Source organism: Myotis myotis, unplaced genomic scaffold (assembly GCF_014108235.1).
Source record: "Myotis myotis isolate mMyoMyo1 unplaced genomic scaffold, mMyoMyo1.p scaffold_m19_p_13, whole genome shotgun sequence".
Lineage (NCBI taxonomy): Eukaryota > Metazoa > Chordata > Mammalia > Chiroptera > Vespertilionidae > Myotis > Myotis myotis.
In genome coordinates this window covers 10,193,581-10,210,198 of record NW_023416317.1, presented here as the reverse complement: position 1 = coordinate 10,210,198, position 16,618 = coordinate 10,193,581, and the positions used below count along the sequence as shown (strand labels likewise).

General features: G+C 43.5%; 1 protein-coding gene across 3 annotated transcripts in view; it reads left to right on the top strand.

The window, feature by feature from the left end:
* Nucleotides 1-16,618, top strand: part of PTPRG (protein tyrosine phosphatase receptor type G) — a 677,374-nt gene that overhangs the window by 404,826 nt on the left and 255,930 nt on the right. For all 3 annotated transcript variants that reach the window (XM_036331715.1, XM_036331714.1, XM_036331716.1), the window contains exon 4: nt 1,633-1,781. In XM_036331715.1, coding sequence (XP_036187608.1) covers nt 1,633-1,781 — 149 coding nt within the window. The remainder of the gene's footprint in view (nt 1-1,632; nt 1,782-16,618) is intronic.

The following is a 16,618-nucleotide window of genomic DNA, read 5'->3' as shown; positions in this document are numbered from 1 at the left end:
TATTTTAGAGATCACCAAGTGACCTCCCCCCCCCCCCATTTTGTTTTGTTTTGCTTTTTTTAGTGGTTGAAAAAAAATCAAAAGGATGATAATATTTCATGACACATGAAAATATATCCAAATTTCAGTGTGGATTAGTAAAGTCTTATTCAACATAGCCTGACCCATTCACTTACGTAGTATGTTTGGCTACATCTCCGCTACAAGGATGAGGTTGAGTCGTTGCAACCGGGACCAGAGAGCCCAGAAAACCTTTCATATTTCCTGTCTCACCCTTCACAGGAACAGTTTTCCAGCTCTTGTTCTAAAACTCACGTAGCGGGCCCTAAAGGGGGAGCAGTCCCTTAGCGTGTTTAATCAGCATACGAAACACTTGCTTTTACCCCATTTTATTCTTTAATTTGCAATCCCACTAATTGAACATTCGTTGTATATTTTCCAGAAGTTCGAGAAATAGTGCCTTTTGAAATGCCATGAAAAGGGGGTTATATGAGCAGGGTTCCTTCACTTGCACTTAATGCGTCCTCTGTATAGAGAAGTGCTGAACTAATTGCATTGTTTCAGCAATAGGTTCCTAGTCTAGCGTCTGTCGTTCATGAAGACCTGATTTTCATGCAGGGTTGGTCTCCGACAGTGGAACCGGGACTCCTTTAGGAAGAGGGGACCGTGAGGCCACGAGAGGGTCTCCTGAGCTTCAGCAGCCTTGGCCTTGGATCACAAACCATTCGCTATTGGTTGGCATCTTACACTTAGCAGCCAGAAACTGTTTGGATGAATGAATGAATTCACCTTAGAAATCAAGAAAGGGGGAGATGTATCACTTATAAAATAAAGCCTGTTTTTTATGCATTTGGAGATCACATTCCTTGTGGAAAACATAATTTTTTGTTAGTGTAAGTCCAAGTTCTTTGGTCTTGAATTCTCTTTCCCATGTTTCAAGGAAGAGATTTTTGGGTGTGAGTTGATTGAGGCTCCCTGTGGCCATGGACATTCATTCATATGTGTTCTTCTACATGGGCGAAGGGAATTTTCTTATACTCGGAATGAATGGAAACGGTAAAGTAAACCTAATCTGCAATGATTTCAGTGACTGAATGAGTAGAGTTTGCGCTATACTTTTCTGCGCACATTTATCAAATGCAATGAACGCTTTACCCAACCCCGTTACCTTTTCACTGTTGTTGCCTTAATAATTGGAAGAACCTGCACATTTTATTTTCTGATATCTTGCCTTTTTCTGATTAAAGTAATGTGTCTCTCACCCTCAGCTTATCGGATATATTTCCCATCTCATTCCAGATCTTGAATCTTGGGGTAGACCCAGGAATCCCACTCTCCAGATAATTTTGATCATCAGTCAGTTTTAGGAGACTTACTCTGTCATTGTCTCAAATTTCCCATCTGTTAAATGGATAAGACATTTTGAGACCATTCCCTGGGAATTTCCATGATTTAGTGAGAACAGTCTGCAGCTACAATGTGCTAATTTATTCAGATGGCTTGTTTTCTATTTGTTTTTTTAACAGGAAGATGAGGAAAGGTGATCATAAACGTTATTTGAAGCAACAGAAGAAACCTATTGAGTTTTCTTTGGACACTCACTTTGTTTCTCTCCCCTTTCATTTCCTACAGTTGCCATCCTTCTGAAAGACGACTATTTTGTCAGCGGCGCTGGCCTGCCTGGCAGATTCAAAGCGGAGAAGGTGGAGTTTCACTGGGGCCACAGCAATGGCTCTGCGGGCTCCGAGCACAGCATCAATGGCAGGCGCTTCCCTGTGGAGGTGAGAGAACTGGAAACTCCAGCTGGCAAAGGACAGCTGTGCTTGGCGTCTTTCCATTAGTGAGATGCTGTGTCTTTACTCCTCCTAATCACTTTGCAAATCAAACGTGTACTGTCTCTCCCTTTGTCTGTGGAAATCCTTCATGTAAGCGTGGCGGGTGACTCTCCATCCTCACGTTCCCCACCCTGTTTAACCAGATGCACATAGACATCACGGACATCTGGATTAAGTAGATTCAGGTCTGAGCGGTGATTTGCAAGCATTTGTTTCATTTGACACAGTCTCTTTTCCCTGTCCATTTCAGAAACCCTGCGTTTTAAAAATATATATGTTTTTATTGATTTTTTAGAGGGAAAGGAAGGGAGAGGGAGAGACAGAAATGTCAGCGATGAGAGAGAATTATCTATTGGCTGCCTCCTGCACACCCTCTATTGGGTATGGTGCCTGCAACCCAGGCATGTGCCCTGACTGGGAATCGAACCAGAGACCTCTTGGTCCCTGGGTCGATGCCCAACCTCTGAGCTGAGACCCTGCTTTCTGAAGGTGAAATTTTGTAGGAAACTCAGATGACTCCATGTTTGCCCTTTGGAATATAGGAAAGTTGGTTGCTCTGTGAGGAACAGACAAGGAAACTTCTCTCAGTAGGGAAGCGGTTTGAAGGCTTGCTTGCTCCTATCAGCTGTAAAAACAAGGCTGTGGCTGTTGGTGGCATGGCTGCGGTTAACTCTGCTGGGATCGATGGTGGCATTTTGCCTCCCCGTGTCAGTTTTCTGAAAGATCCATGCTGCTAGGCAGGAAAAACGTCTGGGTGCAGGGGGGTCATGTCTGTCTTTTTGGTGAAGTTGGGAGGGGAAAGAGCAAGACTCCAAACCTTATTCATGTTGGAGGAACACCTGCCCGTTGCTAACCTTATTTTTGCTTTTAATAATGGTCAGGATGATAGTCTTGTGTTGGGACAAACGTGTTTGTGGATCGTTTGGTTCCCCGTGTGGTAAGCTTTACGGGTTTGTGGAAGAGCTGAACAGCTGTGCATCCGAGCCTACGGCGGGACGCAAACATGGATAGCTCTTAGTTTTCTTAAGAGAAGTTTTGTAACTTCTCTTAAGTCATGACCTACTTTGATAATCTGATGAATGCTTAAGACCCCTCCCTCCACAGAGAAAATACATGTGTGTACACACAGGTTTGCATATAATTTGTAGGATTTCATCACTCACCTTAGTTCCTCAAGCCCTTTAAATATCCTTAACCTGAGGTGAAAATCCCTATAAGATGAGAAAACCAATATTATTTCTTTATAGATACGCGCGTGTGTGTGTGTGTGTGTGTGTGTATTTGTTTCTTATCCATGATTCCTAGAGAAACAAGATATAGCTACTTCTGTGAATGCTTCATATTTTTTCTAGTTTAGCTGAGAAATTCTCACTATCAAAATTTTTCTGTACTAGGATGCATCTCTCTGTGGGTCTTCTTGTCCTACTCACATTAATTATAATTCTCATGAGTAGGGTTTCTACTTCATGGGCTTTCCTCCCCCCTGTAAATGGAATGAATCATTTCTTAGAAGTCTTAGCTTTACTTCTGCGTGGAAATCTTGATTCCTAGAAACAAGATTGCATCATGTTTTTCAATTTGGTTTTCTCTTCTCCTGCTGAGTATATTTCCCATGGGTAGTTTGAGTGGAAGGGATAGTTTGTACCCAACCAGGTTTGCTCCAAAGCCTCTTTATCTTAGAATCGGGGTGTGATTTGTTCAGTTAATGTTGTTCCAGACAAGAGACTTGTGCTGAAAAGTTTGAAAACTTACTTTGGCGTCTGCTGTGAAAAGGAAGAACTCTAGAGCCGGCAACTACAACTTCTGCCTTTTCCCTTATCACATCCGCTCATGCCGAGACGAGCCTGTCTCCTCCTCGAATTTGCTTCTGGAAAAATGCATAGACTAGATGCATATTCTTTTGGAAACATTACTTCAAATTAATATTTTGGTTTTCTTTTGCGCAAAGAGTGCCATGAAGCTCAAAACTAATTAGCAATGGAAGCTGCAACGCCCAGACTTACTGTTTGACCAACTTGTTTCAATTTATGTCTTTCAAGTAACATCAGATGCTAAGGCTGCCAGTATTAATTGGGTTTCTCATCCAGTCCCATCTAGTTCATAGTTTGCTTTTTAAAATATGATAAACATGTTAAATTACTTAGTGAATATACTTAGAGGAACTTGAATTTCAGAGATCAAAGGTAATGGGATCAAATTTAACTTTAAAATATGCACAGAAAAATTGCTTACTTTTGCCCAAAACATGTCTGTAATATTTTATGTTATACTAGAGCCTGGTGCACGGATTCTTGCACATTGAAAGTAAATTAATTAGAAGGTGGCTGGCAGGATGGGGCCGGACTGGGTGAGTTGGGCTGGACACGCCCTGGAGCCAACCTCCCGAAGTCCCTCCCCAGCCACCTGGGGCAGCGCCAGGGGCTCAAAGGGCTTCTGTGGAGTGAGTGGGATCCCTCCAGCAGGCGGGGTCACTCGGCCTGGCCTGTGGGGATCCCTCTCACAACCCAGGACTGCTGGCTCCTAACTGCTCACCTGCCTGCCTGCTTGATTGCCCCTAACCGCTTCTGCCTGCCAGCCTGATTGCCCCCTAACCGCTCCCCTGCTGGCCTGATCGCCCCCAACTGCCCTCTCCCAGGCCTGATCTTGCCCCCAACTGCCCTCCCCTGCCAGCCTGGTCGCCCCCAGTTGCCCTCTCCTGCTGGCCTGTTTGCCCCCAACTGCCCTCCCCTGCTGGCCTAATTGCCCACAACTGCCCTCCTCTGCCGGCCTGATTGCCCACAACTGCCCTCCCCTGCCGGCCATCTTGTGGCGGCCACCTTGGGATGATGTCGCCGTGGCCATCTTGTGACGACGTTGCATGATGCCACCCAGGCTTTTATTATATAGGATAGATTGCTTTCTTTGAGCTCTTTATTAATATCAACTTTCCCTGAGATGTTCTCATTATTTGAACATCTCAGACTTGATTTGTTTCTCTCCTTATAACTACATTTTTAATGGAATTAAAATAAAACTGTGAAAAATTGTAATGTATCAAGTAGTAATATATCAGCGTTAGGGACATTGTTTATTTGTCTTGTATGTGGTGTCAGAGAAGAGCCGTTGTTGAGGGTTGTACTGGGATTGGTAGAATACAGCATTGTTCCTAACTGAGTTGTCACTGCTGTGGGCAATGGTAAGGTACTCACATTTACTGGGTAATGGCCAGGGATGCTGCTAAATATTTCAGTTCATAGGACAGCCTTCACAACAAAGAATTATCCTGCCCCAGTGTCGCAGTTGTGAGTGGAGCATAGGAAGCAGTGCTTTCAGTGGAATCGGACCTTCCTTTATGTGTGTGGCATTGTTTCAAGTACAATTGAATCATGAGGATTCACAGCTTGAGAAGTGTTCCACCCTCTCGTGGTTTTGCGAGAGGAAGTGTACTTGTCTTATGGGTAACGCGCCGCTGGGCCAGGTTCCTCTCCATTCCTCCCAGATAAAGTCAGGATATGGTTTTCAGCAGCTGCCTTGGCTTTGCTCTGCAGGTGGAATTTGAAGCATCTGCCCCACAAGAATCTGGATCTGCTCCCTTGAGGGTAAATTGCAACAAACCCAATTTTGTAGGTTTTGCTGCTTCCCAGGAATTCTTTGAGGTCATCCACAACTTTGTACACATCCAGAAATTAGACCTCTCCACATTTTCCTGGCCGAAATCCTAGACTTGGTCTTGTAGTTCCTACACTTAAAAATGTCCAGTCTAATAGAAAAATAATGTCCTTGTAAAAATAAAATCGAAGCCCTTCAATAGCCAACATTCTTTACAGCTCAATTAATGCTAGAAAAGAAATTAGGAATTCTATTACCAGCCATACCTAGGAGACTAGACCCCCTTTGGATTCTCAGATGTCCTCACCCCCTATTATTCAGCTTTATTCCTCGCCCTGCAGCAATTTCCCCCTAAGTGCTTTTTGTTCTGTAGGTGCTGGATTACAAAGGTAAATCGGAAGGACTGAGTCCCCACCCTTCAGGTAGTTACAGTCTAGTCATGACACAGAAACTGAACCAGCAGTCATGTAAGTAGCTGTGTAATATCAGTAGTGATCTCGGAATGAGGGGCATTTGTCACAAGCTGGAAGACCTCTGTGGAGGCAGATGTTTATTAAGATAAAAGATTTTTACTGAACGACGTTGACTAAGATAGAAGAGATGAATTGGAGCCTGCCTGTAGAACAGGGATAAGCAAAGGCAAGTTAATGCTTGGCGAATTTAAGGAATAAAAATCAGTGGCAGTTTTGGTGGGCAGGATAATGGTACCCCCCAAAACCATCCACCCCATAATCCCAGGAACTGTGGATGTATTGGTTTACATGATAAAAGAGCCGTTGAAGATGTCTTTCCGGATCCTGAAGTCAGAAGGCTCAGGATAAGCCAGTGGTTAAAACAGTGAGGTCAGAGGGTCCTGTTCTGGTTCTTGCTTGGCTTACTTGCTTTGTGTTATCCATCTAATCACAGTTATCTAGTGTGGCTTCTAGGCTGTCCTACGTCTTCTCTCTGTCCCATACTCTTTCCCTGTCCTGTGGTTGGTAACTTAACTAAATGCTCATGTGACACTAATAGGTATTGAATCATGTGGTGTTCCCACTAATAGCTCACGTTGGAGTTAATGCAAAGAGAAATCTCCAGATAAAACCTCTGAGAGCGCCATTAAAGTGCAGGTTCATTGCATGCTTGTTGTCTGAGGTAATTAAAATCTTGTTTATTACAATAAGAGATCACAGGAGTTGTTGATTTAGACTTATTGGTGCTTTATGAGTTGAAGTCTTCAATAAGCTTAAATGATCCAAATTGATTGTGTGTGCCCTTTCCAGTGAAACTCACAGCTGGTTCATTTCAGCTCTGTTTAGAGCATCCTTGTAAGTGAATAGAGGCAACGACTTTTTTCCTAATACATAGCAAGTACACATTACCATCTGGTACAGGTCTGCAGTCCCTTAGCTGAGAGCCTTGAGGCCAGATGTTTTAGACTTCAGAATCTCTTTTCTAGAAAGGTTTTATGTGCATATGCCCTGTATATTACAGAGCACACATAGTAGGGTCTGGGACTATACCCCTTGAATACATTAATATTTCTGCAACATGCAGGTGAACGTTTACACTAAGCAGGAAATATCAGTATTCAAAATAGCTTCATATCTCTTCACATCAGGTTTTACCCCCGAATTACTTTTTGCACCAAATTCATAAATAACAACAGTAACAAAACACCTTTGGTATTAGAAGCTTTTGAGATTTCATAATTGCTGATAAAGGGTTTGTGGACCTGTGTTTTAAAAACTGGTTCCCTAGCATGGCACCACCCATTTATGTCCCAAAGAGCCTGGGTTAGTTGCAACCATGACACAAGCACGTTAAATTATGTGTCTACCCGGTAGGTGAGGCGTGTTCAGGTTTGTTCAGAGGCAAGAAGTCTCTAGTCTGAAACTGGCCTTTCCTGTGATTTCCATTGTAGCATCCGTTGGGGGCTGCTGTTGCCTTCAGTAACCGAGGCCTTGGTATGCTTCCGTGACCTGCTGCTGTATTCTTCCCTTTTCCCCAGCTCCTACCTTCCTGCCCAGATCACACTAATGATTTGCCTTTTATTTTGTGAAATGGGTCTTGGTTCTGCTTCTGTTACATTTTGGATAGAGGACAATCTTGCACTGGATTTCCAGGTTGTGTCTCAGTGACCTACATCTGCCTTCCTTCTCCCAGGCGAGCTCACGCACTTGTGACACACACGAGGGTGTCCCACAGCATCCCCCTGTCTACACCGATGCAAGCATGGCAGGCAGATGTGCCAGAGACTGAGCTCCCACACTGGCCCTTGTTTCTGTAGCCTGAGCTTCTAGAGCAGGGACTAGATGCTCAGTTTGTCCAGCACTTTTTATGTGTCTCTTCTGTTTTGCAGGAAATGAATTTAGACTTGTTAAATGCCTTCTTGGAGATTCATTTTATGCATATTATAAAAAAGCTTTGACGAGTCCCCCATGGAAGGATTCAGTTTATCTTTGTCTAACTCAGTGTTTCCAGCCGTATTTGGCCACACCCCGTCTCCTATTTTCATGTAAGTTAGTGATACCAGTCCCTTGGAAATGAGGCTTATAACTTTCTTCTCTCCTCCTTTAGTCCATATTCCTTCTAAGACATGGAGCCCTGTTCAAGTGAATGTTTTCAGGGGACACCGATGATGATTTGGGTTTTAATTATCTTGAAAATTATAGCACCTGCTTTTCTTGTTCACAGGCAAGTTGTCCAGTGTCTGTGGATTTGATAGTGTGTTGCTTTGTCCGTAGGGTGAACTGTCATGAAAGGGAGACTGAGCACTTTCTATTAAAAACAGATTTTGCAATGTCACACATTTTCTTTGGCCCTGCCTTGCCCTTTACTTAAAGTCCTGGGATTTATGCCACATGTTCTTGGAAACATTGCTTTGTTCATGCAGAGCGCTTGGTCCATGGCGCTCACGGCAGAGTCTGGTTTCCTGGTCCTGCCCCTCCTGGAAGGGTGGGAGGCTGTCCCCTGGTTATGTGGTGTGTTATTCTGTGGGGCAGTCGATCATGTTTACTTCCGTAGTGATTTCCATCAAGTGGCAAGGGAATTGGTTGAAATTTGCTTAATGACTTTATTGAAATAAAGATTCCATTTTACAGCAGAATGTTTCATCCTTTACTCGTGAAATATTTAATTTCCGTCCATCCGGCTGATGTTTTATGTGTCTGTCCTATGGCAATTAAGAACACGTGAGGAGGCCCCGTCATTGGGTGTGCGAGGTTGGAGAAGTTCGTGCCTGACTGTGCAAAGCTGAAGAACTGGTCTGTGAGTTCAAAGCAGCCCTGGCCCCTGGTGGGGTGCATCTCTGTGAGGTCTGAGGGTCCTCTCCACACACCACCATCCTTAGGTGTGAACTTGGCTCGGGCTGTTCGTTGGTGTGTCACTGACACGTGTGTGCGGATAACTGATCTCTACTGAGAATGGCAGACAAGCAGATGACATTCCCTAAGATGAAAACCGGTTAAATTAGAGATATTCTTGATAGAGAAACGGGGCCCTCAGACAACCAAAGGGAAGGCTTAGGGTACAGGGATGGTGTTGGAGCGGTGCTGGTGGTGTGACTGTCCGGGTAATACTGTAGACACCAGGTGATAAGCATGTCCTGTGTCAGGAACGCTCCAGATGTTACCGCATTAATTTTCTCACCAGCCTGATGAGAGAGGTGTTCTGGGAAGGTGATTAGTTTGGCTGAGGTGGCTGCTAAGTCCCCCGGGACCTAGGCTCCAGCGTCTCCAAAACCTGAACCAGGTTGCTTTCTATTTGACAGGTGATTTCGTTGTTTTTCTTGTCCTGGGTTTAAGTTGCTTTTAGAATCACCGATGCAGCGGAAATGATTTTGTTGGAAGCCTAACTGCTGCCTGTTGTATGGCGGGAAAGAAAAAACATTAAAGAGCTGCAGTTGTTCAGAGATTGTTGAACCAGCAGTAAAACTCACAGAGCAGCGAGGGCAGGGGACAGAGATGCTCTGGCTCTTGGCCTGGAGATATCCGTGGAAAACGCAGCACATGTGTCTGGACTGAGCACTGCAGCCTGTGGTTAAGGACACAGACAACATTGTCTGATAGCAAATCTACTGTGAGCCATACATGGTCATTTTAAAGTTTGGGGAGCCACATTAAAAGACGTGAAAAGAAACAAGTCATTCTATTTGACTTGAATAATTTATTTTATACAATTTATAGTGTATAACAATTATTACATACTAAATTCAAATTTAATTAATTTTAATGACCTATTTTTACCCTAATACACTAAAATGTTAGTATTTCAACATGTAATCAATATAAAAAAGACATTTCTTTCTTAAAAATATATTTTTATTGATTTCAGAGAGAAGAGGGGAGAGGAAGAGAGAGAAACATCAATGATGAGAGAGAACCATTGATCGGCTGCCTCCTGCACACCCCCTACTGGGGATCGAGCCTCAAGCCAGGCAGGTGCCCTGACTGGGAATCAAAGCCTGACTCCTGGTTCACAGGTCTATGCTCAGCCACTGAGCCACGCCCTCCAGGCTGGAGGCATTTCTTATTCTTCAGTTGTACTGTCTTTGTGTCAGATAGGGATCTTACAGCGGATCTCAGCTGAGACTGGCCACAATGCCCATGCTCGAGCCATGCAGCCCGTGGTGACTGTACCGAAATATGCTGACGGTGTTTCCATGCACACTAACGGGGTTTAGAGAGTAAACTCGCCTAACGTCTAACAAATTCTTTGGGGGGAATTTTTTTGCCAAGTTTGTGGTAATTACCACACTTTTTCGCTACCAACAAAGAAACACGTAGAATAATTCATTTTTGTATTTGGATCTGACTCGCTTATTGAAAAGCCTTCGCTGGATTGGGTACAGATTTTGTTCTTTATAAATAACTTTAAGTTCTTTCTATCTCTCAGTCTATCTATCTACCTACCTACCTACCTATCTATCATCTATTGAACATTTGTTCCCGGGGCTTTGAACACTGTTCGTCTTCGAATCCATTCCCAAGCTGCGGGACTCACATAAAGCTGGCTGGGAGTCCTTTGTGCACAGAACTAGAGACCTCAGGTGGCCAGAGCAGGTGTATTGTAAGATGGTCAGGGGGATTTATGGGCATATGGCTCGGGACTGCCCCGCCTTCCACTTTTTTTTTGTCCTGTCAAAATTTGAGCAGGAAGGTTTCAAACCATCTTAAATCTAAAGCCTTTCGCAAGTACTTTTGTATCATCGTCACTCAGAAAGGGCAGTCAGAAAGGTTTATAAGGAATAGAAAGAAGGCAAGATTGAATGAAAGTCCATTTCCTGGCTCCCCTTTCAATCCCCGGCTTAGAATGTCACAGTGCCCCCCACTCACGGGGATGTGGGAAGAATTCCTAAATGGACCTCTGGATGCGTGGCTGGCACTGTCCGGACCACAGCTATTGCTCTGGGTCCCTTTACCGTGATACACAGAGACCAGCTGGGCAGATTCACCAAAACCCTATTTATTTGAAAATATAAATTTCATCTTGTGGGTGTTTGAGGATGTCTTAGAAAAAAAGGCTTTAAAACTCTGGTTAATACATGAAAGATATTTGGGTTAATAGTGAAATAACTTCTAAATACCAGCTCTTGCTACATGGGTAGAGCTGACAGTTCTGAACCTCCTCATTAACACCTTCACTGCATTGCTTTATAAAGTCCAGTATTTCAGGGAAGTTTCCCAATTTATGCCTCAGTGTTCACTCCAAGGTTTGGGGTGAAATAAAATTCACCCCCAGATCTTCTGATATTTCTGCCTTTGAATTTGCTTCTCTCTCCCTCTTTCTCTTTTTCACCACTTTATTTATTTATTGTCAGCGTAAGTGTGGGTGGAGATATCATAACCATACATAGGCAGCAGCACCCTTAGAAAATTATGCTCCCGGGATAATTTTCTGGATTCTTGTAAGTTGATCAAAATGCTCTGCATAAAAAGTGACCTGTGGTCAGATATGTTTAGGAAATGCTGTGTAATGTGTCTACCTCTTACAGCTTGATATTGGGCTAATAGTAAAATTTTAAAGGAATATCTCAGTAGAGCAGCGATGTAATTGCCATTTAACCAGCAATCTCCCAAAATCAGCTGGCCACGGAAATCTTCTTATTTGCATACCCTGAGAGGCTACTGATGAGGTGAATACATAGTGACTTCCAATCGCATGTTGAATAGATGCATGAAGACACTACAGTGCCGCCCCAGCAGTTCAGTGGAGAGCCCTCTTCAGTGCTGGTGCTCTGTAGGATTTTAAATTACTTCCTTACACCTCTCCAGGTTCTGAGTTATCAACAGTGTTTGCTCATTCAGGGGATTAACAGAGCCTCGATGCAAACTGCCCCAGTCTCAAGGGACTTTTATTTCAGCAGGTGCTAAGGCCCTGAGGTAGAAGCCTGCCTGGCCAGTTAGAGCAAGGGAAGGGCAGAGTGATGGGAATGCAGTGCCTTGTGGACCATGGGAAGCTCTGTGCTTCCAGGAGAGATAGGAAGCCCTTGGAGTGTTCTCAGTGGAAGAGTGATGTAATCTGGCATATATAGCCCTAATATGCAAATAGACTGAACAACCTGTCGCTATGACGAGTGCTGATCACCAGGGGGCACGCATGCTCACGGAACATGGTGGGTGTTGGCCACGGTGGGATGGTAGAGTATGTGAGTGGGGGTGCCAGACGAAGACAGGGCACTGGTCGCTGTCATCTCAACAAGTCTCTGGTGGTTACTGAAAATTCTTTGCTCCTGCACCGTGGTCCTGCCAGGCGCTCGCACCTGCTGACGGGGCCCACCCCAATAGCTCTGCACTGTCAGTGGGTGGAGTGGGGCTGCTGGCAGACAGGGGATCAGGGTGCAGCAGGAGGGGCCGAGTGGGGCACGGAGGATGGGCCGAGACCTGCCCCTGTACCCACCGCAGCCTCATGGCCCACAGTTCCTTTCAGGTTGCACGAATTCGTGCACTGGGCCCCTAGTATATATATAAAATGTATTATGTATATTATATATTTTTTTCTCACCTGAGGAGATGTGTGGTTTTTAAATTATTATTATTGATTTTAGAGAGAGAGGAAGGGAGAGGGAGAGAGAGAAATATTGATCAGCTGCGTCATGCACACACCCTGACCAGGGATCAAACCCACAACCTGGGTATGTGCCCTGACTGGTAATGGGACCCATGACCCTTGGATGCATGGGGTGCCCCTCCAACCAAGTGAGCCATACCAGCCACTTGGTATATTTCTATATTTTATAAGGATCCCTTTGGCTGCACTCGAGCCATAGGAAGGCCTGTGGGCACTGAAGTCAGAAAATGATGGCAATATTCCAAGAGATGATGGTGGCTGGGACCAGGCATAGTGCAGTGGGAAGAGGTTGAATTCTGACTGTTTTAGGGAAGAACATGCTAATCGAGGTAGAAATGATAGTGATGTTATCTCAGGTGATAAATCTTGTATTTCTTCATTTTAACAAATCAGGGACAGGAAGTCATAGATAACTAACTGATCTGTAATATTTTATGGTAATATTTCATTCAGTTTTCAAATATTCTTTTAAATTTTTGATTATGTAATGTTCAATATTTATTGTGTAATATGTATTACATATCAATTTTCTTACATAATGATACACGCTAAAGGAGAATGTAACATAGCAAGATGATTAAACACAATGATAATAACCTCCCTGAAGGCTTATTTGAGAAAATAGATATAGAGTGCTGTGAGCATTTTCCAAGTTCATCAGTGTCGCTCATTAATACTATGTCCACATCTTCCCCTTACATTAGACAGCAGATCCTGGATCCATCCCTCCTCTGTTTCTTTTCTTTTCCACTATTTCCATCCTGGTTCGAGCCATCGGCATCATGTAGATTCCTAAACCGTTTCTGTTCACCCCACAATTTACTTCTTACCCAGGAACCAAAGTTTGAAGTAGGTGCATTGCATTGCACTTTCCCTTTGCTTAAAATCTTCCTGTGATTTCCGATCACATGTTGAATAACTGAAAAGATCCTCGCTCTACAAGGCCTCCTTGGTCTTGCTCCTAAATCACCCCACACCCATGCTCCTCCCCCTCTCATTTCACTGGCTGTTTCCTCAATCCAGAATGTTCTCCCCTGCTTATTCCTCCTTGTGGCTCCTCCTTTCCAAATCCTACCCTTTAGAACAGCGGTTCTCAACCTGTGGGTTGTGAACCCTTCGGCGGTCGAACGACCCTTTCACAGGGGTCGCCTAAGACCATCCCGCATATCAGATATTTACATTACGATTCATAACAGTAGCAACATTACAGTTATGAAGTAGCAACAAAAATAATTTTATGGTTGGGTCACAACACGAGGAACTGTATTTAAAGGGCCAGAAGGTTGGGAACCACTGCTTTAGAACATTGCATGCTCTCTCCCTTTCCAGCTGTCACATTCCTTCCTGTTACCCAGTTTCATTTTCTTCAGAGCACCCATCACTTTTTGAAATTACTTATTGATTTGTTTACCTGTTTATTAACTCGCCTCCTCCTCCCACGCACATACACGGCATGCAATCTTCTGGAGGAGAGAGGCGTCCGTCTGTCTTGTTCACGGCAGAATCTCGGCTGCTGATGGATGCGGTCCCATAAAAGGGGAAGCAGTGGTACGTGTTAGGGAACCAACATGCTCGTATTCTATCTTCATCTTGTTGCCTCAGTGGTGTAGAAGGCAAGGAGCTCTAACCCGAGATGGAGAACCTGTCATTCGTTCATAAAAGAGTCGCTTAACGAAGCAAGTCCTCCCCCAAAACTACCTCTTGTATTAAGAATGTGAAAGAACCAAATAAATTAGTTCCTCCCAAATAAACACATTCATCCTGGGGCTGAGGGTTAGCCGTGCAGCTAGCAAAGTGATCTTTTCAAGGTGTCTGCTTCCAGCGTGTAGCTAGTATTAACTACCATTACATCTGCATATCAAGACAGATTATTCCAATTAGTTGATGAGGCCTACATTTTTGAGAGCCGTTAATATGTACATGAGCAATTACTGTATCGGAGTTAAAAGGCTCGCCTTTGGGGATTTTACGTTGAGATGATCAGTTTATTCATAAGCCCTGCGAATTGTTTGCCGCATTTCTCTGCAGGTCCATTCACTAGAAGGTTCTGCAGTGCCCATCCATATAGAGTAAGGAAGTTCCCAGGCCTGTGCCCACCCTCCCCTTAGCCCAGACATCGCCTGGATCTGTGCCCATTGAAAAGTAGGCATTGTGACCAGCGTTCCAGAGTTTGAGAATGAAAAAGAAAAACAAGCTCATTGACTTTATGGCACCTAAGAGGCCAGCAGAGTGAATCTTAGCCAGAATTTATGTCAAAATTAAGTGAGCATTTTTAATTTTTTTTTTTACCTTCCAAAACCAAATTCAAGTAATTTTGACTCGTTCCTTCTTCTTGGTAAGTGGAACACAAAACAAAACAAACAAACAAAAAACTCTCACTGGATAGTCTGTTTTCCACATTCAGGTAAAATGCTCTCAGTCCTTAATGTGAACACCCTGCCTCTCCATCAGTTCATAGAACCCATGATGTAAGCAGCAGCTGGATGGAGTCAGGAAACAGATTTATAGACTCTGGGGGTGTTGCCCCCCCCCCTTTTTAGTAGGTCAATATCTTTGAATGCTTCATTTAGGGCAATCAAATTGATCTCAAAAAATGCCGGAAATTCCATCAGTTGAGTTCAGGTATTGCTGCCTCATCAAATGCTAACAGGAAGGAAAGAGCAACATGAAAGAGTTCCGTCCTTATTGAGCACGTTAATCAAACTGCTCGGACCCTGCTCCCATGGGAGCTTGCGAAGAGCAAGCATCACTTGAGTGAGATACATAGGAGTGCACTCTGGGAGGACACAGGTGCGGTGGCTGAGGCGCTTCCCGGGGAAGAAGGAGGGAGAGGAAGTGTTAGAGCCAGAAGGCACCCTGGTGTGTGCCTGATCTGGAGAGCATGTGATTGGCGTGAATGGTGGTGTGCACAGAGTGGTAGTGGGTCTGGATAGTTTTGAAGGGATGCTTGTGGAAGAAGCATGAACTCAGTCTTTGGGGACCCAGCTTGGAACTAGGACCTATGAAAGCAGGCTCTATAAGGAAACTGGTTACAACTCAGGCACAGCTCCCGGGCCAGCAGCAGGTGCTTATCAGGGGCTTGTCTCTGTCAGGTAATTCAGGGGAGATTTTTCAAAATCTCATTTTTTTTTTCAGTCCCCCTGGGGACCTCCTGAATCAGGTGTTCCGAAATAAACAATATTCCCCCATAATCCTTCTATCAAGAACAACTCCCGGGACAACAATAATAGTTTTCAAGAAGTACTTACTATGTGAACTTAGAGCACTCAACACTTTGTGTCATTCAGTCATCACTTATAAATACATCTCTTATGAAACCAGCAGTTAATAACCAGTGTCTCTATTTGTCAGATAAAACTGAGGTGAGTAGAAAAGTCAATCTGATGGAAATCTCAGCAGAGCCTAATGTTCATTGTCTTGGTAGAAATCATTGAAGAGCCTGAGTGTGAGCTCTGCTGGCGCTTTGTACTGATCGCAATGAGCCCTGTTAGTATTTTCATCAATTTTCTTCCCATGCTTGGCGGGGGGTAAGGGAAAGATGAAAATATACTAAGTATCAAAGTGAATATGATCGTACCTGCTGTATCACTACGCAGATTATGAATATTTTCCATACTTGGAAATATTCTTCTTCACTTCCAAAATGAAATCTAATTTTCTTACTTGCGTCTTGCTTCATTCTACCAATTTTTTACAATTAATACATTTTACTAAAAGATTAGGGAAGAGCCCTGGCCGGGTGGCTCAGTTGGTTGGAGCATTGTTCTGTACAACAAAAGGTTGCACATAAACTGATGGATGTTTCACATCAATGTTTCTCTCTCTCTCTAAAAACATGTAAAAATATATTTGAAAAAAAATTAGGGAAGAAATAATAGAACAATGAGCCTGATTTAATGTCATTTCTGAGACCTTATTTTCCTAAGCAGAAAAAAGTACAAAGTTAGCATAGGAAAGCATAAAAAATAATTTTCTTCAAAATGCAAATGGTTTCATAGTCTTTTGATTATCAAAGTAATATATGTTTATTATGTATTTGTGAATTACCTAATAATTATTACATAATGAGATTATGAATTATGCAATAATTCAAACAATATATGAGCTAAGAAGAAAGTATGTGTTTATTCTGCAAAGTATGTGTT